Consider the following 27027-nt stretch of genomic DNA (forward strand, 5'->3'; position numbering starts at 1 on the left):
CAAGCGATTTGTAAAAGATTTTTTTTATATTTGAAATGGGCACACAAAATGCAGTACTGGTCACTGGTATGCTTAAACCCTTTTTTTTTTTTAAAAACAAACATTGTAGGCCTGAAACCTCCAAACAGTATAGGTTTGCTGAAGGCAGATCCTTGGAGAATAATATGGTGGACACACACTAAAGATAGTGAGTGAGTAGAAACTTGTAAAGTGCAACACATGCGAACTGAATCGCCTCTGGGCACTGTAACCATTCCATGGATAAGGAACCCCTTGACCTCAGAAGAGATGGGTTTTAATCTTTCTCCTGAAGGCCAAGTGGTCCGACTCCAGTCGGATGGTGGTTGGTAGTGTATTCCACAGGCGAGGTCCCTGGACTGCAAATCTTCGATCTCCTTTGGACTTGTATCTGGCTTTGGGTATTTGGAGTAGGTGGATCGCAGAATGCGATGGGGTTCTGGGCTTTTATTTTTTTGCATAGATATTGGGGGGCGTTTCCTTGAATACACTTATGTATTAGGCAGAGTGCCTTGAAAGTGATTCTGTCTTTTACTGGCAACCAATGAAGGGATCTCAGTGAAGGTGAGATTGATTCCCATGTTTTTTTGCCGGTCACTATTCGAGCGGCCGTATTTTGAACGACTTGCAGACTAGTGATTTAGTATTTGGGGAGACCGAGATAGAGGGCATTTGCATAGTCAAGTCTGGAATTGATGATTGTTCCCACCACGACAGCAATGTCCTCTTTCGGGATAAAGGGGGTGAGTCTACGTAGTAGGCGCAGCAGATGGTGGGATCCGCTGACTACTGACCCTATTTGTGCATCCATTGTCATGTAGGTGTCGAAAATGACTCAAGACTTTTGTGCTAGGGGTGATAGGTTTGCCCAGAATGGGCGGGGGGGTCCATGTTGACGTGAAACAAAAGAAGTTCTGTTTTCGAGCCGTTGAGTTTGAGATAACGGTTTGTCATCCAGTTATCTATTAGAGTAAGGCATTTCTCTAGTCCAAGAGAATGATCCTAGTATAGTGTAGCAAGCACAAAGGCTTCATATAAAGATGGCTCTGCCATGTATTTACACATGTGTGATTGGGACAACTTTTGTTAACTTTGAGGTTTTAACACACACACACACACACACACACACACACACACACACACACACACACACACACACGGCAATGCTAGCCCATGCTAGATTTGAAAAGCCTGCTTTTCTGTGCAGGGCTTACAGAAAAGAGTGCTGCACAGAGAAGAGATGGCATGATCACCAACAGCGCAGCAACACAGGAGGCAAGTACAGCAGGGAATATCCTAGACCCCGACCATTTAATTTCATTGCTGTTACATAGGTGATCAATAGCCCACCTGAGCGATCCATACTTCTAGTGTCTGGTTCTGCAATCGCATTCCATTAGCCTCTCCCAGCACAGAGCCCAGGGAAAGGAGCAGCAGAAGTGATGAAGTCCTAATTGCTTCCTATTAGCTAGCATAGATCAGTGAACTGCTGGTGATATGCCAAAACACACTGGTGGCAGCAAAAGGTTTAAATTGGTGCAGAGTCGCTTCTGAAAAGCTTATATAAGAATATTCATAGCATCAGAATAACTATAGTTCATAGCAAGTAAGATCCCCTCTAGCATCAATTGTCTTGTAATGTAAATACATCTGATACTTGGTTTACACATCACATACGCCTCTCAAATGAGCAATATGGCTCCAGTGACTAAACAGGTTTCAGAGCAGATGTCAGCAGCAAAGCTGTTAGTCCAGGATAATTTTTACTAATTTGGTAGTCACAATACAACATTTTGGAAGCTCAGGTGTCCCATTTATAATTAAAATTCTCAAAACTTTAAAACAGGAATAGGTTTTCAACTGAATCCAATTAACCACTTGCTTACTTGGCACTTAAACCCCCCTCCTGCCCAGACCAAATTTCAGCACTGATGCACTTTGAATGACAATTGCAGTCATACAAAACTGTACCCAAAATAATTTATCATTCCCACACAGAGCTTTTTGGTGGTATTTAGTCACCACTGGGTTTTTTTTTTGCAAAAAAAACACCCCACACAATGTTTCATATTTTGTTATAACATTTTGCAAACAGGCAATTGTTCTTCCTCATTGATATGTGCTACCGATAAGGTGGCACTGGTTGGCAGCACAAGTGGGTACAGATGAGCTGGCGGCAGCTCTCCCTGATCAGGACCGATGTCCCTCTGATAGCCGCCGATCAGCTTTTCTCCTCACGCCATCAGCGAGAGGAGGAAAAAAAAATAAAAAATCCGATTACCACCTCTGTTAACATCACATGATTAGCTGTCATTGGCTGACAGCTGATCACAGTAAGGGGTCGGGATTGACCCTTACTGTGATCTGTAATCCAGCGAGTCTCAGACTCACCGATCACAGTAAGGGGTCGGGATTGACCCTTACTGTGATCTGTAATCCAGCGAGTCTCAGACTCACCGATCACAGAGCGAGCCTCGCACGCCCTGCAGGGGGCACGCAGGCCGCTCGAGCAAGTCTATTGATGCCCCCCCTGCAAAGTAGGTCTGCGCTGTAGCATTCATTCGGCTATAGCACACATCTGAAGTGGTTAAAGAAGGAGGGGGGGGGGGGGGGAGAAGCACGGCGGGACTTTTGAAAAAACATTTTTGAATAAAACTCTTTAGGGCACTTTCACACTGAGCAGCGGTAAAGAGTCGCTGTTTTTTAGCAGCGCTTTACCGTCTTTTGTGGCCGCGAGTGGGGCACTTTTAACCCCTGCTAATGGATTAAAAAAAAAAAAAAAAAGCTTTAACTGCCCAAAAAGCACCGCTGCCTATTGATCTCAATGGGCATAGGCGCTGCATACACCTCTCCTACAGCTCCCCAAAGATGCTGCTTGCAGGACCTGCCAGTGCACTGCTCCAGTGTGAAAGCCCTCAGGCTTTCACATTGGAGTGAAAGGAGAGGCGCTTTACAGGCGCCATTTTTTTTTGCGCTATGGCGCCTGTGAAGTGCCTCAGTGGTAAAGGAGTCTTACCGTTCCCATTTCAGTAAGGAAGAAGAGTTGGGACAGCTGGGATTCTTGAGCCCCATCACCATCCAGCAAGGTTACACAGGTATTAGGGGGGAGTTTATCCTAATGCATTGAATGCACCAAGATAAACCTGCCTTTCAACAATTACTGTGTTTGAAGGAGTTTTTCAGCTGTAAATGCTGCAACGCAGCTTTTAGAAGTGTTTGAGCCTCAAGCTTTTGTGGAGAGTAGTTAAAGCGGAGGTTCACCGGTAAAATGCTGTTTTTACCCTAAGGCCCCGTACAGACGAGCAAACGCGTACGATGAAACCGGTCCGCCGGACCCGTTTTCAGCGTACATGTCTGCCCGGAGATTTCTGTATGATGGCTTCCGACGGTCGCATCCATCACGTCACGATTTTCCGAAAGTAGCCGAACGTCGGTGCGCAGGCGCAGTATAGAGCCGCACCGACGTTCGGCTTCTTTCGGCTACTCGTGACGCGACCGTCAGAAGCCTTTCGCAAGACTGTCAATCAAGAAGGAACGCCCAGTCCCGCAGCCCATACCCGGAATTGGCGGAGAAGATCGCCCTCTACAACGGTAAGTAATGCTCGGATTTTAAAACTAGCCGATTCCCCTAGACTAAATGAGCATCCATCTAAGGGTAAAAGAGCAAAAACAGCATTTATGGGTGAACTCCCGCTTTAAAAAACGCTGCAAACCTCATTTTTTAATGCAGCATTCTACAGCTGATGCTACCGGCATTTTTATAACGTCCAGGGTGCATGAGGCCTTATGCCTATTGTTTAACAGTTTTGCAACTTTGGCATGTGTTAGGAAAACTGAATACATCACCAACTCTTTAGTGCCTCCAGGTGAATTCTACCTGGTTTTCACCAGGACAAAAATTGGGCTGTCATTTGGTGGGAAATGGTAATAGATCTTGTTTGGTGCAACAAAGAAACTGGCGCTTATTATATTTAGCCGTATATTTTCTATAACTTACTAAAAAGAAAAGCCAAAATAGGTTCTCCCGATAACAGCAATACCACCATGTGTGCATGTCATTTGGCCCAGAAACCAAAATGCGCTCTTTATCCTAGTTAAAGCCACTGACCCCGACCTTTCACCCCAACTGTAACCCTGTGCTCTCTCCCCCCTCCCCTCTTCACACACACACACACACACACACACACACACACACACACACAATCCTTGTTTACATTTTTGCACGGGCATGCTGTACAGTGACCAATCACTGGTCATTAGTAGGAGACTGAGCTCTGTCGCTGTGTTCGGAGTACACTTTGCAGCAACCCCATGGGAGACCCACTTTCAGGGAGCTGGCATACAGCAATGGTTAAAAAACAAATTATAATGGTAGATTTTAACAGTGAGACAAGACAAAAAAAAAAAAAAAAAAAGTCGCAGACCAAGACAGGGCTAGGTGCAATATTAAATTCCATGGCATCCCAGAAAATGTCAAAAATGCAGATTTAAAGAAATTCTTAAGCCAAGTGACAACTATTGCCATCTACATCACAACAGGAATAAATTGATGGAGCTCACAGGCTCCCAAAGCCCTTTCATATGTCAGAGTCTGCCTCATGACGCTATTGCAAGAATTCACCAATATCACATAAAACAATTAATGCAAATTGCTCATCAGAACTCTCCACTCCCAGACCCATATGCAACTATTGTAAGTCTCAGACCGCTCTCAAGCTACCATAATGGCATGCAGGAACCTAAACGCCATCACGCATTTTTTTTTTTTTTTTTTACGCAAGCACAAGATTATACAAATGGGGATTTCCTACTAAACTAATGATTGACAGAAACACGCCTTACACAATATATTCGATGATGACCTTAAGTTCCTTAACTAAAGGATAACTTTTGTTCCGATACCAGTTGAAAAAGAATGAATTTCGGGTCACTTAAGCCTCTAAAGCTTGTGTTGCCGGCTCGTTGTTTTACATATCCTTTAGTAACGTGCAGAAATGACTGCACCCAAGAGTTGTATGGCAACTCTTCTCATTTGATCCAAAAAAAAAACGGGTGAGTGCCCTAATAGCTAATAAAATTATAACTATAATCAAAAATAAATAAAATGAACAGCAAGTGGTAATTGCCAAATTCTCTCACTTGATGGCCTAATTGACAGGTACATATAAACCAGTACATTCAGTGACTAGGCACGCTTCCTGAAGACGTGTCAAACGAAACAGACGTAGAGGCGTCACCTGGTCATGTACTGAGGTCGCCTCCGGTTCCCTTTGGCTCACTGCGGTGCAGGGTGGAACGCACGCCAGCGCACACGAGTCGGGACCATCTCCACCAATTTGATTCTATGCCATCCAGCCTCAGTGCTGGGCCTTGGGCACTCCTAAAGTAAGCAGCCATTTGGCTTTTTATTTGAACATTTTTAAGTTTAAATAAATGGGATTACACTATTTCAGACCTTATCTTCTTATTTACATATGCCGTCCTGAGTCTCCACGGGTTAAGAGGTTGTTCCATTATCTGCTTATTTCATCTGTTAATAGCAAAGTCCAACTTGCTATGAAGCACATTTGACCACTTTTTTCAGTAAAAGGGTCAACTACTTGTGGTAAGCCGCCATCTTTTTAGCACTTTTGTGGGTGTCCTTATCAGTCGGTGAAGGTGGACCATTAACAGCTTCTATCACTGGATATTATTTCACTGGATGTTCGTGGCAATTGTTGTGGATCTTGCAGTACACTACAATTTTATGGACTGATAGCACATGAATTTATGTTATTGTGATTTATGAAATATTATATTTGTTTTTCAATTAATGATCACTAGTTATCAAGTTCATCTATTAGGCACCTGTCACGTTGGGGACTAGATAATGTGTTTTTTTTTTTTTTAGATATTTAGGTTATATTAGGTAGGCTGGTGTTTCAATTGCTATTTATTTTTGAATATAGTTATAATTTTATTAGAGCACTCACCTGTTTTTTTTGTCCACTTTGCAGCAGTGGTATCCACTTTTTTTTTAGGTGCAGCTCATATTTAGTTTTATTCTTTGTTTAATTTGGCGCAAGATAAATTCTCTTTTTACCTCATTTGATCCGTTACCATTTTACCTAAACCCCTTTTAGTTTTCGGAATCTGCAGGAATACCAAAATCCATATTAGCGAAATATATATTTTTACTTAAGCGAAAAGTTTTTTTTGTTCATAACCTTTTACCAACATGGCGCAACTTAAGATGTTATCGCTTAACGTGTCAACAACCCTTATAATAGATAAAATAGAAAAACCTCTGGAACACACTGAAATTCAACAGCAATATTCTATGTTCAGAAGTCCTATTTCACTGTCGACAACCCTCAAATTCTCCCATCAAATTTTCACATATTCTTCTCAAAAAAAAAAAGTAATGTTATCTGTGGGGATTTTAATGCTCCAAAGGACCCAAATAGACACCTCTAAAGAATTCAGGATTCAGTAAGAAATAGTTTATGCAATTTTTTTTCCACAGGAGGACCTTTTCAATCCCGATACCTTTTTCCAATGTACCATATGTCTTACACTGGTATTGGCTTCTTTATCACGGACAGAGCTCTACTGCAGAAGGTAACTGATACATGCACTTATATCGCTTGGTCAGTTAATGCACCGATCACAATCAATATAGAAGTTAACCATTTACCAGTCAATACTTCTCTGGAGAAATAACAGTCATACTTCCACAGGAGAAGCGTCTGTTAAAAAGAGAGATTGAAAGAATACTTTACAATTAACAGTATATGTTCTACTACTAACCTTGGTGCACACAAATTCTGACCTACAAATGCTAATATAATTGCCAACTGCCATCTTAAAAGGGGTTGTAGACCCTCACATTAATGCATTAAGGTGGGGGGGGGGACCCTTGCAGTGTCTGTCTGCCCCCCCCCCAGCTCCCATTTTACTTACCCGAGTCATACACTCGGCAGGTATGGACACAAGGTAACCCCCTCAGGAGAGAGCTTCCCAGAGGGGGTCATCTATTGCGGGGGAGGAGCCCCGAGAGCCACAGAGGGACCCCAGAACAGGAGGAACGGGGCAACTCTGCAAAACCAACTTCACAGTGGAGGCAAGTAGGATATGTTTGTTATAAGAAAAAAAAAAAGCCCTGAACCTTTAGTACCACTAAAATGTGATACCATGCCTTATAGAGCCTGACCAGGTGGGGTTTATAAGAGGCTGTCAAGGCCCAGATGGTACCAGACGTATGATCAATCTGGTGTATTATGTTGCAGTCAGATACCCTCTCTGCTTCTGAGTCTAGATGCAGAGAAGGCTTTTGATGGGGTTCACATCTCTGAAATCCTAAACAGGTTTGGTCTCACAAGCTTTATACATTATATAATGTCCTTATACACAATACCTTCAGCTAAAGTGTTCCCCTCAGGCTCCACCTCCAAAAGATTTACCTGATCAAAATGGTACTAGACAGGGGTGCCCACTTTCACCTACAATATTCTCTCTGGCACTTGAACCCTTGGCTGTAGCCATCAGATCAAATTCTAACATCATAGGCATTAAGATAGGACATAATGAACAAACTGGGACTGTACGCTGACGATGTAATCTTATCTCGAACAGAACACTGAGTTACAGCAAGTGTTGGATTACTTTGGTAGAATTTCATATTATAAGAACAGTATTAAAGGTTTTGCCTTACCGGTGAACATACCTACAGGAATGCTTGATGATTTACACATTAGCCACAAATATAACTGGGGATTAAACCTCCATTTCATATCTGGGGATCCAACTTTCCTTTTTAACCGCTAAACTATTTGAAGTAAACTACCAATACTTTTAAACCAAGTCCAAAATGATTTTCAAACTATACAAAAAGCATGGTCATTTGCTTTGGCAGTTGCATACACCTTATTGCCTAAAGTATCAATACCTTCCTACTTTATCATGCATTTCCATCAGGGCTGTGGAGTCGGAGTCGGGGGAAATTTTGGGTACCTGGAGTCGGAGTCGGCAAACAATGCACCGACTCCTACTAAATTTAGATTGGAATAAAAAAAAAAGCAAGTTTAAATGTCCCAATTCACAAAAAGTTATAATTAATGACTTCTCTACTGTAAGAATAAAGACCAATGCATGCAGTGCCTCACGTAACCGCAAAACGAACACGTTAAGTGACCGTGAAGAAGCGCGCTTTTCATGTGCTTCACTATATGGCACGCAACGCACAATTAGGAGCTGCAATACTTATACTTTCCATAGTGTTGTGTTCTGCTTTTACAGGGAACGCATGTTAGAGAACCAGTAAGTGTCCAAATAAAAAAATTCCAACAGGAGTTTTATAAAGCACTAAAAGAAGTTGAAAAGTATGATCGCTCATCAAAACTTACTGTTGAAGAAGCCATCCTTGTTTATCCAGAGATCGTTAGTGATGTGGCCAGAATAGTTACTGCAATGCCACCCACGTCAGTGTCGAAAGATTGTTTTCAGTCCTAAAAATAATAAAGTCTGACTTAAGAGCTTCTATGAAAGAGGATCTGGCAGAGGCAATTCTCTTCCTTAGAACTCTACATTGAATTGATTTGCATTTGCCAAGCCTATAACTACATTTCAAGATTAATATAAACCATTTCTAGGTTTTGCAGATTTTGTTTTTGGTTCATTATAGATAAGCTTTGTTTTTGTTCTAAAACAACCAAATAATGTGGTTTGTATTTTTGAACTGGTAAAGATCCTGTTCCTGATGTTTATGCCTGCTGCTACTATCCAGTCACTTAATTGTTTTCATTGTGTTTGTCTTTTGCTTAAACTGTGCAATACAGTAGACTGTTGGCTTCCCAGCCAGTAGTCCTGTGGTAGGTTGCGTTTCTTTCCCTCAAGGAATGTATAAAATACATTCGCATATTAATACAGAGGAGTCGGAGTCGGGGAGTCAGAGTCAGAGGTACATAAAACTGAGGAGTCGGAACATTTATCTACCGACTCCACAGCCCTGATTTCCATGCCATTAGCGTGGCCACACACACCTTTACGAGTGGTGTATCATTGCAAAGCTTGCATGTCTGTCAACCCTTGGGTGTACCAAGGGTTCAGATACAAAACTTTACCTGACATACATAAATCTATAAAGAACAAAATTAGTAACTACAGAACCATCGTGGCCAATATATTAATAGCAGCAAGGCTCACCATAGCTAAACTGTGGAAATCCAACATTGCTCCCAATCTGATGTGGTATTAAGAGTAAACACAGGCCCACTAGGAACTAAAGTTGCCATACAAAAACTATCTAACATTGCATATTTTAAAAGGATTTGGCAAGCCTGGTTGGTAAATCCTAACGCTTCAATATATCTGAAGGACTTTAATCTTTGAGCCTCCTCTTTACATACTGAGTTATAACGGGACTTCCATATTCCTTTGGCTTCCCCCTCCTTTTTAGTTGAGGTACATTCCCCATTGACAACTTATTTGAAGATTGGATTGACACATTTGTTTATTTATACTGTTTAGATGTATTTTCCCCCTTTCTGTATCTATGTGTAAATGTATCAAGCAGCATTTGTTATGCATCTGAGAAACTAATAAAAATTGAAAGATAAAAAAATAAGTTATAAATTGATTTGCATTTGAAATAAGTAAAGTGAAATAAGTATTTGATCCCCCATTAGTAAGATTTCTGGCTCCCATGTGTCTTCTATACAGGTAACGAGCTGAGATTAGGAGCACACCAATGGCCTGTACACAAGATCTGAATATCAGACGAAAACGATCGTCCAAAGAAGAATCGTACGATTTTCGGATAGTGTACACACGAGAGCCTAACAGTTCATCCAATTATATTCGCTTGGACAAGCACGAGAATTTTCCTCATACGATACCAGATCGTACAATTTTCTTTTAGTCAGTATATTTGTTCGAAAATACATTACAAAACTTCCGATTCAGATTTTTCGTACAAGAATTTGTGACTTTAGTACCCTATTCAATTTCTACTATTAAGCAAAAAAAGTTGTACGGGCCATTAAAGGAATGCTCCTAATCTCAGCTTGTTACCTGCATAAAAAAGACGCATGGCCACAGAAACGATCAGATTCTAGTCTCTCCGTCAAGACCAAAGAGCTGTCCAAGGATGACAGGGACAAGATTGTAGACCTACACAAGGCTGGAATGGGCAACAAGACCATCGCCAAGCAGCTTGGTGAGAGGGTGGCCATTGGTGCGATTTGCAAATGGAAGGCCCCGTACACACGACCAAACATGTATGCTGAAACTGGTCCGCGGGCCAGTTTCAGCATACATGTTCGGTCGTGTGTAGGCGCGAGCGGGCCGAATTCCAGCAAACATTTACCCGCCGGGCTTTTTCCCAGCGGGCAAATATTCCTGGACGTGTTTTAAAACCGTCCGCTGGAATCCTGGCCGCTCGGACATGTACGGTCGTCAGTACAGACCTACCGTACATGTCCGAGCGCCCGCCGTCCCTCGCATGCGTCGAATGACTTCGACGCATGCGTGGAAGCCTTTAAATGGCAGGCCCGCGTCATCGCTGCGGACACGCCCCGCATAGTGTTTACGCGCGGACTTCTGTACGATGGTTAGTACAACCATCGTACAGAAGCCCTCTGGCAGGCATGTACGGTGAAAACGGTCCGTCGGACCGTTTTCACCGTACATGTTTGCTCGTGAGTACCCGGCCGAAGAAACACAAAATAACTGTCAATCTCCCTCTGTCTGGGGCTCTATGCAAGATTACCTTGTGGAGGGTCATTGATCATGAGAATGGGGAGGAATCAACCCAGAACTACAGAGGAGAATCTGGTCAATGATCTCAAGGCAGCTGGGACCATAGTCGCCAAGAAAACGCTAAAGGATATGCTTTGTGCATATTCCATGTCTGGTTTACAACCACTTTAATGGAGATGCTACAGAGATTGTAATGGCAGATCTAAAACACTTATGCCTTGTTTCCACGGAACGGTTCGGGTCAGTAGATTTGGAACGGACCGGTCTATTCTCGTGAGCGTTTCCACTGCAAGTCGGACCGTTGGGACCATACAGGATTTAGAAAAAAAATGCCTAGCACGTCCACCAATCAGTGGAATGTATTGCATCTCCGCCCTAATGGAACCGTTCCATTTTCTATGGCCCCACATCTGAAGCAGGACCCAGAATGGTCCGGTACGGTTCGGTTTTATGGCACACTTTCATAATGGAAACACCCAAAATAGCGTACCGAACCGCTCAGTGGAAACGAGGCATTAGACAACATCTTTGCCCTCCATTTTATAGAATTACATTTATACTTTACATTAAGCGGACATTTTTCTAGAAATCATACGACTCAGCTCCTCGCCACACAGGATGAGGGATGCAATTAATTTACTACTGATCACATGAAAAATAAATGCCTCTCAGATGTCACATCTTGCATGCTCACTGTGGCCGAAAGTGTACGACATTCCCCTGTAATGAGCACGAGTCATCCACCCTTGTTTTTACACCAACTTGTGAAAGCAATCCCTGTACACAAACGTCTCGGAAATTCACATAAGGCAAACCTTGTACTAGGTGCAGCTTTTGGCTGAAATAGAGGTTTGTGTGAGCATTACACCATTTTTCCCCCCATACAGGAGACAGAACATTTTCTTCTAGAAAGGACAGCCTAAAATATAACTCGTCTATGCTCTGGATAGATTAAAGAAGGCACGCGTTTGAAATCACTTGCAATTTTCCCTGTCGCTAGCCCCTGCAGAACAGCAGGAGAAGGTCTGGGACCACCAGCTCCTGAGACTGAAAATGGTCTAATGATACACCCCTATTGCATTTACAGAGCATGGATTGGGTGTATTAGGGCAGAGCATGTTTTCCTGAATTCCTGCATCACCCATCTGCAGCCAGACAATCAGGGAAAAAAGGAAAACCCACCAGTTGCATTATATGGCATTTTCCAGATGGCCACACACACACACACACACACACAAATTCTAAATTTACCCAATGTTATAAGGACTTTCAGGACAGCTACATACAGCCCAAGTCCTCGTTGACACCGGTACGACATGTGTTTTGACAGGTCCAAATCACAAGACAAGTTACACCTTATTTTTTTATTTTTTTTTCATTAAGTTACACCTTGACAGCGACGTGACCTTTATGCCGTGTACACACGGTCGTTTTTTGTGCTAAAAAAAAAAAAACAAAAAAAAAAAAGGCATTTTTAAAAACGTAATTTAAAATGACCGTGTGTGGGGAAAACAAAAGGAAAACGATTACCCCCAGACGGGACTTTTTAGGCCAGACTCCAGTAAGTATGTAAAATTTAATTTATTAGATGTTTTCACCAAAGTGGGTTGACACTTGTTTACAGAATAATTCTGGATGTTAGATTACAAAAATCTTCTGGAACAGTCAAAAAAATATATAAGAATAAAAAACATATAAAAGAATAGTAAGAGTGACACCTGGGGCACACGTCCCGTGTGTGGACCCAGGAAAGACAAAGAACAAAAAATAATAATGAAAATTAAACCTCGTGACAACACAATACAAATAGATAAAAACACTCTGTAGAGAGCAGTGGAGAAATGCCCGACGCGTTTCTGGTCTATTGATGGAGCAACAGACCTTCATCAGGGGCCACAGGAGTGTATGGTTACAAGCTTTTTTTCTCTCTAAAAATAGAACACACATCATTATATTATGTCATATCATCAGGTGTATATCCATTTTTTTTTTTTTTTTTTTTTACAATTGTTTTTAGAGATGCCTCTAATGTAATGTGTATGATCAACATACCGTTTGTGGTAAACAGAGGTTTGAAAATTGACCCTCAAGTTTTGGGCTTTGGATGTCCCCAGAGCCGACTTATGGGGTCCTATGGGTAGAGAGAGAAAGGGGAGGGATGGCTCCGACTGATCTCAGACACACGGTGTCCTATTAGAAATTAAAGATGCAAGAAACAGAGAAAAGAAAGAAAAAAAAAGAAAGAAAGAAATAAAAGAAATAAAAGAAATAAAAGAAATAAAAGAAATAAAAGAAATAAAAGAAAAAGCATGATAACTGATCTAATGCATAAATGCCTGGTCATACTGCTCGTATTCATGATAGAAATAGAGAAATAATAATTACCCAAGTATGGGGCTTATTAGGGCAAGAGTGCAGCAGGTCAAGGGGTTCACCGAGTCCAATGCGGACGATCCTCTTATCGTTGCTCGGGTGAATCCCAAGCTAGGTGTATAAAGGGGAACCTGATGCCAAATGCCTGGAGAGCAGACATATAAAGATTAAGGGTAAGGTATGCATTGTATGTCTGCTCTCCAGGCATTTGGCATCAGGTTCCCCTTTATACACCTAGCTTGGGATTCACCCGAGCAACGATAAGAGGATCGTCCGCATTGGACTCAGTGAACCCCTTGACCTGCTGCACTCTTGCCCTAATAAGCCCCATACTTGGGTAATTATTATTTCTCTATTTCTATCATGAATACGAGCAGTATGACCAGGCATTTATGCATTAGATCAGTTATCATGCTTTTTCTTTTTTTTCTTTTATTTCTTTCTTTTCTTTCTTTTCTCTGTTTCTTGCATCTTTAATTTCTAATAGGACACCGTGTGTCTGAGATCAGTCGGAGCCATCCCTCCCCTTTCTCTCTCTACCCATAGGACCCCATAAGTCGGCTCTGGGGACATCCAAAGCCCAAAACTTGAGGGTCAATTTTCAAACCTCTGTTTACCACAAACGGTATGTTGATCATACACATTACATTAGAGGCATCTCTAAAAACAATTGTAAAAAAAATGGATATACACCTGATGATATGACATAATATAATGATGTGTGTTCTATTTTTAGAGAGAAAAAAAGCTTGTAACCATACACTCCTGTGGCCCCTGATGAAGGTCTGTTGCTCCATCAATAGACCAGAAACGCGTCGGGCATTTCTCCACTGCTCTCTACAGAGTGTTTTTTAATCTATTTGTATTGTGTTGTCACGAGGTTTAATTTTCATTATTATTTTTTGTTCTTTGTCTTTCCTGGGTCCACACACGGGACGTGTGCCCCAGGTGTCACTCTATTACTATTCTTTTATATGTTTTTTATTCTTATTATATATTTTTTTGACTGTTCCAGAAGATTTTTGTAATCTAACATCCAGAATTATTCTGTAAACAAGTGTCAACCCACTTTGGTGAAAACATCTAATAAATTACATTTTACATACTTACTGGAGTCTGGCCTAAAAAGTCCCGTCTGGGGGTAATCGTTTTCCTTTTGTCTAAACTACCAGGGATGTGGCCACCCCCCCAGTTCAGGAACATATGAACCCCTGTCTTTTTTAAATATTTGTGTGGGGAAAACGTCTTTTTATGTGATCTGTAAAATGACAAAAAAAAAAAAAATTCGAACATGCTTCAATTTTTTATGTTGTTTTTTTGGGTCATAAAAAATGACCGTGTGTAGGCTAAAACAACTTTTTTAAACCTGCGCATGCTCAGAAGCAAGTGATGACGCGAGCTTGAATGGAACAGAGTGCCGCCGTACGTGCTGAACGTAACTTCGCTTTGCTAGAGCATTTTGAAAAAAATGGTGTGTAGGCAACGTCGTTTTTTAAAATGAAGTTTGAAAAAACAACGTTTTTTTACAAGACAAAAAACGACCGTGTGTACGCGGCATTAGACACACACACACACACACACACACACACACTTAAAGCGCATCCCGTTTATTTTAATAGACAGGGGCATTTGAGGGGGCTTTTTGAAACTCTCCAAACATGTCCCAAAGATGCTGCTTGCAGGACTATTTGCACTGCCCAACCAGCATACCGCCAGAGTGAAAGATTTCATTGAAATAAATAGGAGGCCGTTTTCAGGTGCTATTTTTAGCGCAAAAGCACCTTGGTGTGAAAGGGATCTCATCGTTTTCTTCCTGACGAAGCAGGCTTTTTCCAGTGAAATGCGTTGAAGTTGCATGCAATACCCCATGTATGATATGCATCATTTAACGGTCTCCAATTGTACCATACAGTGGATGCACCTGTATTAGACCAATATGTACATGTGGCATCTTAAAGATTAAGGTTTTAAATACGGTTGGGCTCACAAGTTTACATACCCTAGCAGAATATATGATTTCTTGCCCATTTTTCAGATAATATGACAGATAGCACTAAAACATTTTTCACTCATGGTTAGTGTTTGGCTGAAGTCATTTATTAATCAATTGTTTACTCTTTTTGGCCTGATAACATGCACACAAGTTGACACAAAGGGGGTTTGAATAACTATTAAAAAACAACCATCCTCTCCTGTGATCTTTTTTCTTGTAGATAGTGTGAGTGTGTATAAAAGGTAACACCAAGTTTCTGGACTCGACAGACCCTTGTATCTTTCATAGAGTGCGGCACTGACGTTTCTGGATTCTGAGTCATGGGGAAAGATCTGTGGGGAAAAAAAGGTAGCTGAACTGTATAGAACAGGAAAGGGATACAAAAAAGATCCAAGAATTGAGAATACCAATCAGCAGTGTTCAACCTCTAAATCAAGAAGTGGAAAATGAGGGGTTCTGTTCAAACCAAACCATGGTCAGGTAGACCAACTAAAATTTCAGCCACAACTGCCAGGAAAATAGTTTGGGATGCAAAGAAACCCACAAGCAACTTCAGGTGAAATACAGGACTCTGAAAACACGTGGTGTGGCCGTTTCAAGATGCACAATAAGGAGGCAAGGCACTTGAAGAAATATGGGCTGCACGGTCGAGTTGCCAGAAAGAAGCCATTACGACACAAATGCCACAAAGTATCCCACTTACAATAGGCCAAACAGCACAGAGACAAACCTCAAGCCTTCCTACACAAAGTCATTTGGAGTGATGAGACCAAAATGTTGCTTTTTGGCCACAACCATAAACGCTACATTTGGAAAGGGTCAACAAGGTCTATGATGAAAGGTACACCATTCCTACTGTGAAACACGGAGGTGGATCGCTGATGTTTTGGGGATGTGTGAGCTACAAAGGCACAGGAAATTTGGTCAAAATTGATGGCAAGATGAATGCAGTAGGTTATCAAAAAATACTGGAGGAACGTTTGCATTCAGCCAGGAATCTGTGCATGGTATGTACTTGGACATTCCAACATGACAAGGATCCAAAACACAAGGCCAAGTTGACCTGTCATTGGCTACAGCAGAATAAAGTGAAGGTTCTGGAGTGTCCATCTCAGTCTCCTGACCTCAATATCATTGAGCCACTCTGGGGAGATCTTGAACGTGCAGTTCATACAAGACAGCCCAAGAATTTACAGGGACTGGAGGCTTTTTGCCACGAAGAATGGGCAGCTTTACCATCTGAAAAGATAAAGAGCCTCATCCACAAATACCACAAAAGACTTCAAGCTGTCATTGATGTTAAAGGGGGCAATACACTGTATTAGGATCTCGGGTATGTAAACTTTTGACGAGGGTAATTTGGGTAGTTTCTGTTGCCATTATGATTGAAACAGTTGATTGATAATAAATGACCTCAGCCAAACACTAACCATGAGTGAAAGAAAAGCTTGTGTGTTATTCATATTCTCAGAAAAATGGCCATGAAAGAAAATTATGCCAGGGTATGTAAACTTATGAACACAACTGTATGTGCGAACATAATTTATTCATACTGGGTTGTGGTACCTGAAAGACAGCTAAAGCGCGGGAGGGCATGCATGTATGGCCTCCTGGAAACCGTGCCCTGTGGGCACACATTGGGAAAAATCTGTGATGGCCGTGTCCTTTGAAGGGGTGGGGTGCTTGATTGGATTACACCCACTTTCATTTTAGCCTGGAACTCCGCTTTAATGAGTGTATGGTTAGCACTGCAGAGGACAGTTGCTGTGCCAGATCTCCTGAGCTGCAGCTGTAAAGGGGCGCACACACACACACACACACACACCTGCAAGGATAGCACAAGAGCAAGAAGCACTTCTCTAACTTAATGCCTAATGGGTACTGTGAGCATATTATAGGCCCCCAACCCCCTTGGGCCTGTGTCTACTGCACACATTAGGGACACTCTTGTATTATAGGATTTTTTAATGACCAAGTCCAAACTCATACAACTGAAAAGGAGGAGCGATTTCGGCACAACAGGGGGTTTGCATACAGACAAGGCCAGCAGCCCATACAATTAGCGGCAGGCTGACAAATGCCACAGCTGTATGTACATTTTAGTGTTTACATTCCTCCAGGGTCCTGGACGCAGCCTGCCTGCGCCAAGGATGCTCACCCATCCTTAGAAGGATGTAGCCTATGACATGTCAGCCTATCAATTAGTACAGGCTGTAGCCACATCTGTATAAAAACACCCAACTTCTTGGCACAGAAATCCCACTCCCTTAGGCCTCATACACAAGACTTTTTTTATTATCCCCCCAATGTGTCAGGCTCTTTTTTTTGTTTGTTTAACTACTAGAAGCCAGCAGTGGTTTTGAAGTATAAAGCTTTTACAGGAGTGAATTATTTTCATTGGCCAGAATAAATTTATTCTGTCCATTGAAATGAATTAATGCTCAAGTACGTTTAGCAGCTTCTAGCTGTGTGGAGCGTTTTAGCTGCCCAAACGCTGCTGCTCCTGGAGGCACCGGGTTTTTTCCTACCTCTAAACCTTGCTTAAAACCTATGTGTGCATGGAGATATAGGCAAACATGGAAGGGCGTTTAGAGACAGAAAAAAAAAAAAAAAGCTCAGCCTTATATGTTGCAACGTTCAGAATGAGTCTATACATTTCTTGGTGTGATCGTGATGAATGCCCGGTCACTTTCCAAAGAAGAGCAGCCTGTGTGACCATGACTAGCTATACAAGTCACATAATCTGTAGGACAATGAGCGAACAGATCATGTAAAGCAGGATTAGGATAGAAGACTTTGAAAGGCTGTACAATGTACACGGTTATCTAAGTACTTAAGCGAAGAGCAAAGTCATGAGCACATGATGCTGACAAATCTACAGACAGGTTACACAATGATTATATAAATGGTTTCACACTGTCTAGAGATCAAGCCATGTACCTAGAAGGATAATACAGTTCACCTGTACATACAAGGATTCTTATTGCACTGTGTACATACAGATCACTATCCATATAGGAATATAGCTCAGTCTGTACATACAGATCCCTCTGTACCTATAGGATAATTGCATTGTATACATACAGATCCCCTCTGTACCTATAGGATAATGACATCGTATACATACAGATCCCTCTGTACCTATAGGATTATTACATTGTATACATACAGATCCCCTCTATACCTATAGGATAATTACATTGTATACATACAGATCCCCTCTGTACCTATAGGATAATTACATTGTATACATACAGATCCCCTCTGTACCTATAGGATAATTACATTGTATACATACAGATCCCCTCTATACCTATAGGATAATTACATTGTATACATACAGATCCCCTCTGTACCTATAGGATAATTACATTGTATACATACAGATCCCCTCTGTACCTATAGGATAATTACATTGTATACATACAGATCCCCTCTGTACCTATAGGATAATTACATTGTATACATACAGATCCCCTCTGTACCTATAGGATAATTACATTGTATACATACAGATCCCCTCTGTACCTATAGGATAATTACATTGTATACATACAGATCCCCTCTATACCTATAGGATAATTACATTGTATACATACAGATCCCCTCTATACCTATAGGATAATTACATTGTATACATACAGATCCCCTCTGTACCTATAGGATAATTACATTGTATACATACAGATCCCCTCTGTACCTATATGATAATTACATTGTATACATACAGATCCCCTCTGTACCTATAGGATAATTACATTGTATACATACAGATCCCCTATGTACCTATAGGATAATTACATTGTATACATACAGATCCCCTCTGTACCTATAGGATAATTACATTGTATACATACAGATCCCCTCTATACCTATAGGATAATTACATTGTATACATACAGATCCCCTCTATACCTATAGGATAATTACATTGTATACATACAGATCCCCTCTGTACCTATAGGATAATTACATTGTATACATACAGATCCCCTCTGTACCTATATGATAATTACATTGTATACATACAGATCCCCTCTGTACCTATAGGATAATTACATTGTATACATACAGATCCCCTATGTACCTATAGGATAATTACATTGTATACATACAGATCCCCTCTGTACCTATAGGATAATTATATAGCTCACCTGTAAATACAGATCCCCTCTGCACCTATAGGAGAAGTACATCTCACCTGTACATACAGATCCCCTCTGCACCTATAGGAGAAGTACATATCTCCTGTACATACAGATCCCCTCTGCACCTATAGGAGAAGTACATCTCTTCTGTACATACCAGTGATCAGCTCTGTACAGCAGGGGTCGACAAATCCCGGGCGCCAGGTCGCCATGGCGACTAGAAATAGGGTCCTGGCGACTTGGCTTGGAAGGGGGGGGCAAAAAAAAAAAATTTTTTTTTTTTTTTGTGAGCTGGCACCATCTGGTGGTGAGCCGTTGGTATTACAAGTTATTACCACCAGATGTGTAAGCTGGCGCCATCTGGTGGTGGCCGTTGGTATTACAAGTTAAGCATTACAAGTTAAACAGCAATTCTAATGTAATTTTTCACTATTTTCACTGCCATCTTCTTCCCTCTAATTAGAACCCCCAAACATTATATATATTTTTTATCCTAACACCCTAGAGAATAAAATGACGATCGTTGCAATACTTTCTGTCATGCCGTATTTGCGCAGCGGTCTTGCAAGCGCACTTTTTTGGGGAAAAAATTACACTTTTTTTAATTAAAAAATAAGACAACAGTAAAATTATCCCCATTTTTTTTTAATATTATGAAAGATAATGTTACGCCGAGTAAATTGATACCCAACATGTCACGCTTCAAAATTACGTCCGGTCGTGGAATGGTGTCAAACTTTTACCCTTTAAAATCTCCATAGGTGACATTTAAAAAACTCTACAGGTTGCATGTTTTGAGTTACAGAGGAGGTCTAGGGCTAGAATTATTGCTCTCGCTCTACCAATCGCGGCGATACCTTACATGTGTGGTTTGAACACCGTTTACATGTGCGGTCGCTGTTCACGTATGTGTTCGCTTCTGCGCGCAAGCTCGTCGCGACGGGGCGTGTTTTCTGGCTCCTAACTTTTTTTAGCTGGCTCCTAGATTCCAAGCAAATTTGTCAACCCCTGCTGTACAGTCATACAAGGAGTAAGATAGCTCTTTCTATGTACATACAGATCACTCTCTACATACAAGGATTAATAGAGCACTCTGTACATACATAACATTCATCACTCCTAAAATGTAAGGAGCATGGAGAATGAATAGTGAATGAGCAGTGTCACGTGTGTCCAGGGTGGGGGACAGGGACATCGGTGGGGAGAGTGTCCCCTGGCTATAGGAGGACTCGGGGGTCCTGTCAGTTGAAGTTGTGTTTACTCTGAACACATGCCCTTCTCCTCCAGCATCATCCCATCCACAGCCATGAACAACATCTGAGCATACTCACACCACAGGGATCTCACCAATCATAAGGGAAATAACTGAGCCTGGAGGAGCAGCTGTACATGACGACCAATCAACTTTTAGCTCTCACTTCCAAGCTTACCTGAACAAGTTGAAGCTGGAAGCTGATTGGCTGTCATGCACATGATTCCCCCCCAGTCTCAGCGACATCCACTCTTGGTAACTTCCAGCACTGTCACACCAACCTTTTCCACTTGTTGCTTCACGATGACAGGGACTATGAAGACCAGCACGGCCCCGAAGACCACTAGCAGCAGGCCGACCACCCCGAGGATGATAGACTTCTTATTGGAGGGTCCGGCCATGGTGTATAGGGACGGCTTGGAGCTGAGAACCCGCTCTGTGTGTCCCTGTGATCAGTGTGTCCCTATGATCGATGCTCTCCACCAGCACGGGAGACATCCTGTGAGCCGGTTTTATTCGGAGGGGCAGGTAAGGACCCGCCCTAAGTCCGCTTACCCAAACTCACCCCACTCACTCTTCAGCCTGCCACAGTGTCAGTATGGCTCCGCCCATGGGAGGGGAGAAGGCGTGGCCATACTGACACATTGCTGGTAAACAGAACACATGCACGGAGTCCGGCGTCCACACAGCCAATAGTCTATGAATCCATCAATGTACGGCTGTGCTGTGTATACTCCTCCCCACCTCATACCACGGGGTCTTCTACAAATAAAGAGCATTGCCGTTACACACATGTGATGTGTAGACGTTATAGGGTTAAATAAGGAGCCCCTCCTCCGAATTCTGATCCGGTTATATATAAGTCTTGCGCGACATTATCTGTAACCTCACTAAGGTTTAAAGGTCCTCCGGTCCCCGAGCCATAATAACATGGACACGGCCATAGACTCCTATGGGACAGCGCCGCCTAGCGGCCCTTTCAGGGTTGGTTCTAACGTCGTGTGCTGAGTAAAGGAAAAGGAGCGCGGGATTTTGGGAGAGGAAATGTACAGTGTGACCCTAGAGCTGGAGGGGCTGACAACTACTACTGATACTACTACTACTCGGTGGCAGCTGGTGCTCAATTTTCTTGGGGTGGGCCACCCAGCAGTGGCGTCACTAAGGTTGGTGTCACCCGGTGCGGTAAAACATGGTGTCACCCCCCCCACTGGCGTAGCAAGGGGGGGGCAGGGGGTGCTGTGGCCCCGGGCACGCCATTTAGGGGGGCGACTTTCCGTGCCTCCTCCTAATTTTAATTGTCCGTGTCACCGACACGGATGTCCGGACTCCGGACCGGCCAGCGGCCACCATGTTTAATGTCCTCCAGCGCCCTGTGATTGGGCATATGGGGGTCATGTGAGGAGTGGGGCTGGAAGTCCCGCCTCCGCACATGACCGCCATACGCCCAATCACAGAGCGCCGGGAAACTCTGAACATGGCGGCGGGAGACGGCAGGTGCTGAAAGTGTGAGCCGCCGTCTTCCCCTCCGCTCTGGTGCTCTGCGGTACGGCGCTGTCTGTGTGGATGGAGCGGGCAGCGGGTGGATGGCGCTGGCGGCCGGCGGGGGAGAGAGTCGGGACTCAGTCTGAAGCAATTCTGTCAGACAGAGAGGTAAGGAGGACTCTGAGGAGGATGGATTTTCACCAAGCAGGGGGGAGGGGGGGGGGGGGTTTGCGAGTATTGCAGGACTTCTAGTGTCATGGTCAGTGTCATCATGGTCAGTATCATGGTCAGTATGGTCAGTGTCATCATGGTCAGTATCATGGTCAGTATGGTCAGTGTCATCATGGTCAGTATGGTCAGTGTCATGGTCAGTGTCATCATGGTCAGTATGGTCAGTGTCATCATGGTCAGTATGGTCAGTGTCATCATGGTCAGTGTCATCATGGTCAGTATGGTCAGTGTCATCATGGTCAGTGTCATCATGGTCAGTATGGTCAGTGTCATCATGGTCAGTGTCATCATGGTCAGTATGGTCAGTGTCATCATGGTCAGTGTCATCATGGTCAGTATGGTCAGTGTCATCATGGTCAGTGTCATCATGGTCAGTGTCATGGTCAGTGTCATCATGGTCAGTGTCATCATGGTCAGTGTCATCATGGTCAGTGTCATGGTCAGTGTCAGTATGGTCAGTGTCATCATGGTCAGTGTCATGGTCAGTGTCATCATGGTCAGTATGGTCAGTGTCATGGTCAGTGTCATGGTCAGTGTCATCATGGTCAGTGTCATCATGGTCAGTGTCATCATGGTCAGTGTCAGTATGGTCAGTGTCATCATGGTCAGTGTCATGGTCAGTGTCATCATGGTCAGTGTCATCATGGTCAGTGTCATCATGGTCAGTGTCATGGTCATGGTCAGTGTCATGGTCAGTGTCATCATGGTCAGTATGGTCAGTGTCATCATGGTCAGTATGGTCAGTGTCATCATGGTCAGTATGGTCAGTGTCATGGTCAGTATGGTCAGTGTCATCATGGTCAGTGTCAGTATGGTCAGTGTCATCATGGTCAGTGTCATGGTCATGGTCAGTGTCAGTGTCATGGTCAGTGTCATGGTCAGTGTCATGGTCAGTGTCATGGTCAGTGTCATCATGGTCAGTGTCATGGTCATGGTCAGTGTCATGGTCAGTGTCATCATGGTCAGTGTCATGGTCATGGTCAGTGTCATGGTCAGTGTCATCATGGTCAGTATGGTCAGTGTCATGGTCAGTGTCATCATGGTCAGTATGGTCAGTGTCATGGTCAGTGTCATGGGCAGTGTCATCATGGTCAGTGTCAGTATGGTCAGTATGGTCAGTGTCATCATGGTCAGTGTCAGTATGGTCAGTGTCATCATGGTCAGTGTCAGTATGGTCAGTGTCAGTATGGTCAGTGTCATCATGGTCAGTGTCATGGTCATGGTCAGTGTCATGGTCATGGTCAGTGTCATCATGGTCAGTGTCATCATGGTCAGTGTCAGTATGGTCAGTGTCAGTATGGTCAGTGTCATCATGGTCAGTGTCATGGTCAGTGTCATGGTCATGGTCAGTGTCATCATGGTCAGTGTCATCATGGTCAGTGTCATCATGGTCAGTGTCATCATGGTCAGTGTCATCATGGTCAGTGTCATCATGGTCAGTGTCATCATGGTCAGTGTCATCATGGTCAGTGTCATGGTCAGTGTCATGGTCAGTCTCATCATGGTCAGTGTCAAGGTCAGTGTCATTGTAGGTGTCTGGTCAGTGCAGGTGTCGGGGGTCAGTACCATTACCGGTTGAACTTTCACATATACACGATCGGCGGCTCTATAGCCTGCCAATTGTGTATATGTGCTGGCTGCGTGCCCCCCTACCCCCCTCCAGTACTGCCGCCGCCCCCCCTCCTGACCCCTCACCTTCAATCCCGGGATCCGCTGCCCCATCTGCGGCCCGGGACCGGCTCGGGAGGGTGTCAGGAGGTAAGATGGGAGGGAGACCAGCATCTTCCTCCTTGCTGATCTCCCTCCAGGCTGTGAATGCAGAAGTGACGTGTATTACATCTGCATTCACCTGTCAGTCATCTGGCTGCTATAGCCAGAGAGAAGAAGCAGATCTGTGCTTCATCAGCTTCTTTTGGGGTCCCCAGGTGACATTAGGGGTCCTAGAGACCCCTAATGTCTCCATAAAGAGGACCTGTCAGTGTACCTGTGCTATTATATAGGGGGATTTTTATCCCCCTATGTAATAGCAATGACATAAAGTGTAAAAAAAACATAAAAAGAGGGAAAAAAATAAGTAACTATAAAAAAAAGTGGATGTTTATATAGGGGGGGCGAATTTTTTTTTTTGCCCCGGGCGCCCATAACTCTGGTTACGCCACTGCACCCCCCCCCCCCCCTCTGTGTAGGCTGCTCAGCACCAAGCAGGCAGAGCACTGGAACGGGGCGCACCCCAAACCAGCCCCTGTAAATGATAGTATAGTGGCAGGTTAGGGTAGTATAGAGTGGTATAGTGGCAGGTTGGTGTAGTGGGGTGGTATAGGACAGGTTAAGGTGGTATAGGGCATGTTGGGGTGATATAGGGTAGTTTGGGGTGGTATAGGGCAAGTTAGGGTTGCATAGGGCAGGTTGGGGTGGTATAGGGCAAGTTAGGGTGGTATAATGCAAGTTAGGGTGGCATAGGGCAAGTTGGGATGGCATGGGAAAGGTTGGGGTGGTACAGGGCAAGTTAGGGTGGCATTGGGCAGGTTGGGGTGGTATAGAGCAAGTTATGGTGGCATAGGGCAGATTGGGGTGGTACAGGGCAAGTTAGGGTGGCACAGGGCAAGTTGGGTGGCATGGGAAAGTTTGGGGCTGGGGTGGTACAGGGCAGGCTGTGGTGGCACAGGGCAGGCTGGGTGGTAAAGGGCAGGCTGGGGTGGTACAGGGCTGTTTGGGGGGGTATAGGGCAGGCTGGGGTGGTATAGGGCTGTTTGGGGTGGTACAGGGCAGGCTGGGGTGGTACAGAGCAGGCTGGGATTGCACAGGGCAGGCTGGGCATGTCAGCTAAAAAAACGGGATGGTGTCACCCCTCTAGCGGGTGTCACCCGGTGCGGACCGCACCCCCTAGCAATGCCTCTGCCACCCAGCCAAGTCGCTTGCTAGGCTTGCCGCTTTTTCTTCAAGCCAGCCAAACCTGAACACATTAGCTGCGCACAGCAAATGTTATTTTATTTTTAGTACATACTATAAGATTGTAAAGAGACAGGCGCTCCAAGCAGGTCTTGTTGGGTGCAATCTTCTTCTCAGGAACTGAGGGTGCTAGCAATACACATAGCAAATAAGAACAAAAGATGATCAGAACAGCCGCACTCCAATCCAACGTAACTTTAATGTAAAAAAAAATGGAAACAGGCACTACAAGTCACAGCAACGGAACCTAGGACAGCTGACGCGTTTTACGCTATAGCTTATGAGTAAACACTGAAGTGTTGGATTGGAGTGCGGCTGTCCTGATCATCTTTTGTTCTTATACACTATAAGATTGTAATAGACCTGGGACACCTTTGGGCACGCTAAAGAGAATAGTAATGCAGCGCACATAGTGCCCCTGGGCCTCAGGCCCTGTCTGAATATTGTGCCCAGGTTTCAGGCGGGCTGTAACGCAGACATATAAATCAAAACTCGGACTGAACAGGTGGCAACCCTGCTGCCAGCCCCGTATTTACCCCATCCAGGTCGTGGTTATACCCCCCCGCCCCCGCATCTCCTCACGGGTCCCAGCAGTCACTTATCCTCCTGGCCAATTAGGACTTGCCGCCAATCTGGTCTTAGGACTCCTGGCCAATTGGGTCTCAGGACCCACTTCCTGATTGGCCGGGAGGAGAAATAGGAAGACATTAGTGAGTATTAATTCGCTAATGTCACACAACTGGAGGAGCTTGGGGGCGCAGTGCTCTGCCCGCCAAGCCAACCCCTTTTAAAGCCAATTAGAGCCTCAAGCTCTAATCACATGCTTAAAAAAAAACCTGATTGAAATCCATGCATCCAGCACCCTGCATGTAGATTAGCGGCCGGGCACATGAATTGAGGGGGCACCCCTGTGCACCGTATGAGCAGCCACCACTGCTGCTACTACTACTACTACTTCATCAACACCATTTCTAACGTTTAACCACTTCCAGTCCCGACCAATTCCACCATTTCTTGCATACATGAAAAATCTGCATTTTGTTTTAGAAAATTATTTATAATCCCCCAATAAATATATATTTTCTGAACTCAGAGGCCCGGTAATAAAATGGTGGTGGTCAGATAAAACAAAAGTAGAAACTACTTGGTAGAAAGAAACACAAATCGTGTTTGGAGGAGAGAGAATACTGAGTTGCAACCAAAGAACACCATACCTACTGTGAAGCATGGGGGTGGCAACATCATGCTTTGGGGCTGTTTCTCTGCAAAAGGGGACAGGACCACTGATCCGTGTACATGAAAGAATGACGTTTTTTTTACCTTGAAAATTACAATAAAAACAACTTAAAAAAAAACATGGCTGGGTCTTTCAGCATGACAATGATCCCAAACACACTGCCCGGGCAACGAAGGAGTGGCTTCCTTAGAAGCATTTCAAGGTCCTGGAGTGGCCTAGCCACTCTCCAGATCTCAACCCCATAGAAAACCTTTGGAGGGAATTGAAAGTCTGTGTTGCCCAGCGACGGCCCCAAAACATCACTGCTCTAGGGGAGATCTGCATGGAGGAATGGGCCAACATACCAGCAACAGTGTGTGACAACCTTGTGAAGACTTACAGAAAACGTTTGACCTCTGTCATTGCCAACAAAGGATATATAACAAAGTATTGAGATGAACTTTTGATATTGACCAAATACTTATTTTCCACCATAATTTGCAAATAAATTCTTTCCAAATCAGACAATGTTATTGTCTGGATTTGTTTCCACATTTTGTCTCTCATAGTTGAGGTATACCTATGATGACAATTACAGGCCTCGCTCATCTTTTTAAGTGGGAGAACT

General features: G+C 43.6%; 1 protein-coding gene across 3 annotated transcripts in view; it reads right to left on the reverse strand.

The window, feature by feature from the left end:
• SCARB1 (scavenger receptor class B member 1) overlaps positions 1 to 21123 on the reverse strand; it is a 151715-nt gene extending 130592 nt beyond the window's left edge. For 2 of the 3 annotated variants that reach the window (XM_040347362.1, XM_040347361.1), the window contains exon 1: positions 20803 to 21123. In XM_040347362.1, the coding sequence (XP_040203296.1) occupies positions 20803 to 20922 (120 nt within the window). In that variant the 5' untranslated portion in view covers positions 20923 to 21123. The remainder of the gene's footprint in view (positions 1 to 20802) is intronic. The other variant, XM_040347360.1, reaches the window with a different exon arrangement.
• Positions 21124 to 27027: the final 5904 nt, after the last annotated feature.

The sequence above is a fragment of the Rana temporaria genome, chromosome 1 (assembly GCF_905171775.1).
Source record: "Rana temporaria chromosome 1, aRanTem1.1, whole genome shotgun sequence".
Taxonomy (NCBI): domain Eukaryota; kingdom Metazoa; phylum Chordata; class Amphibia; order Anura; family Ranidae; genus Rana; species Rana temporaria.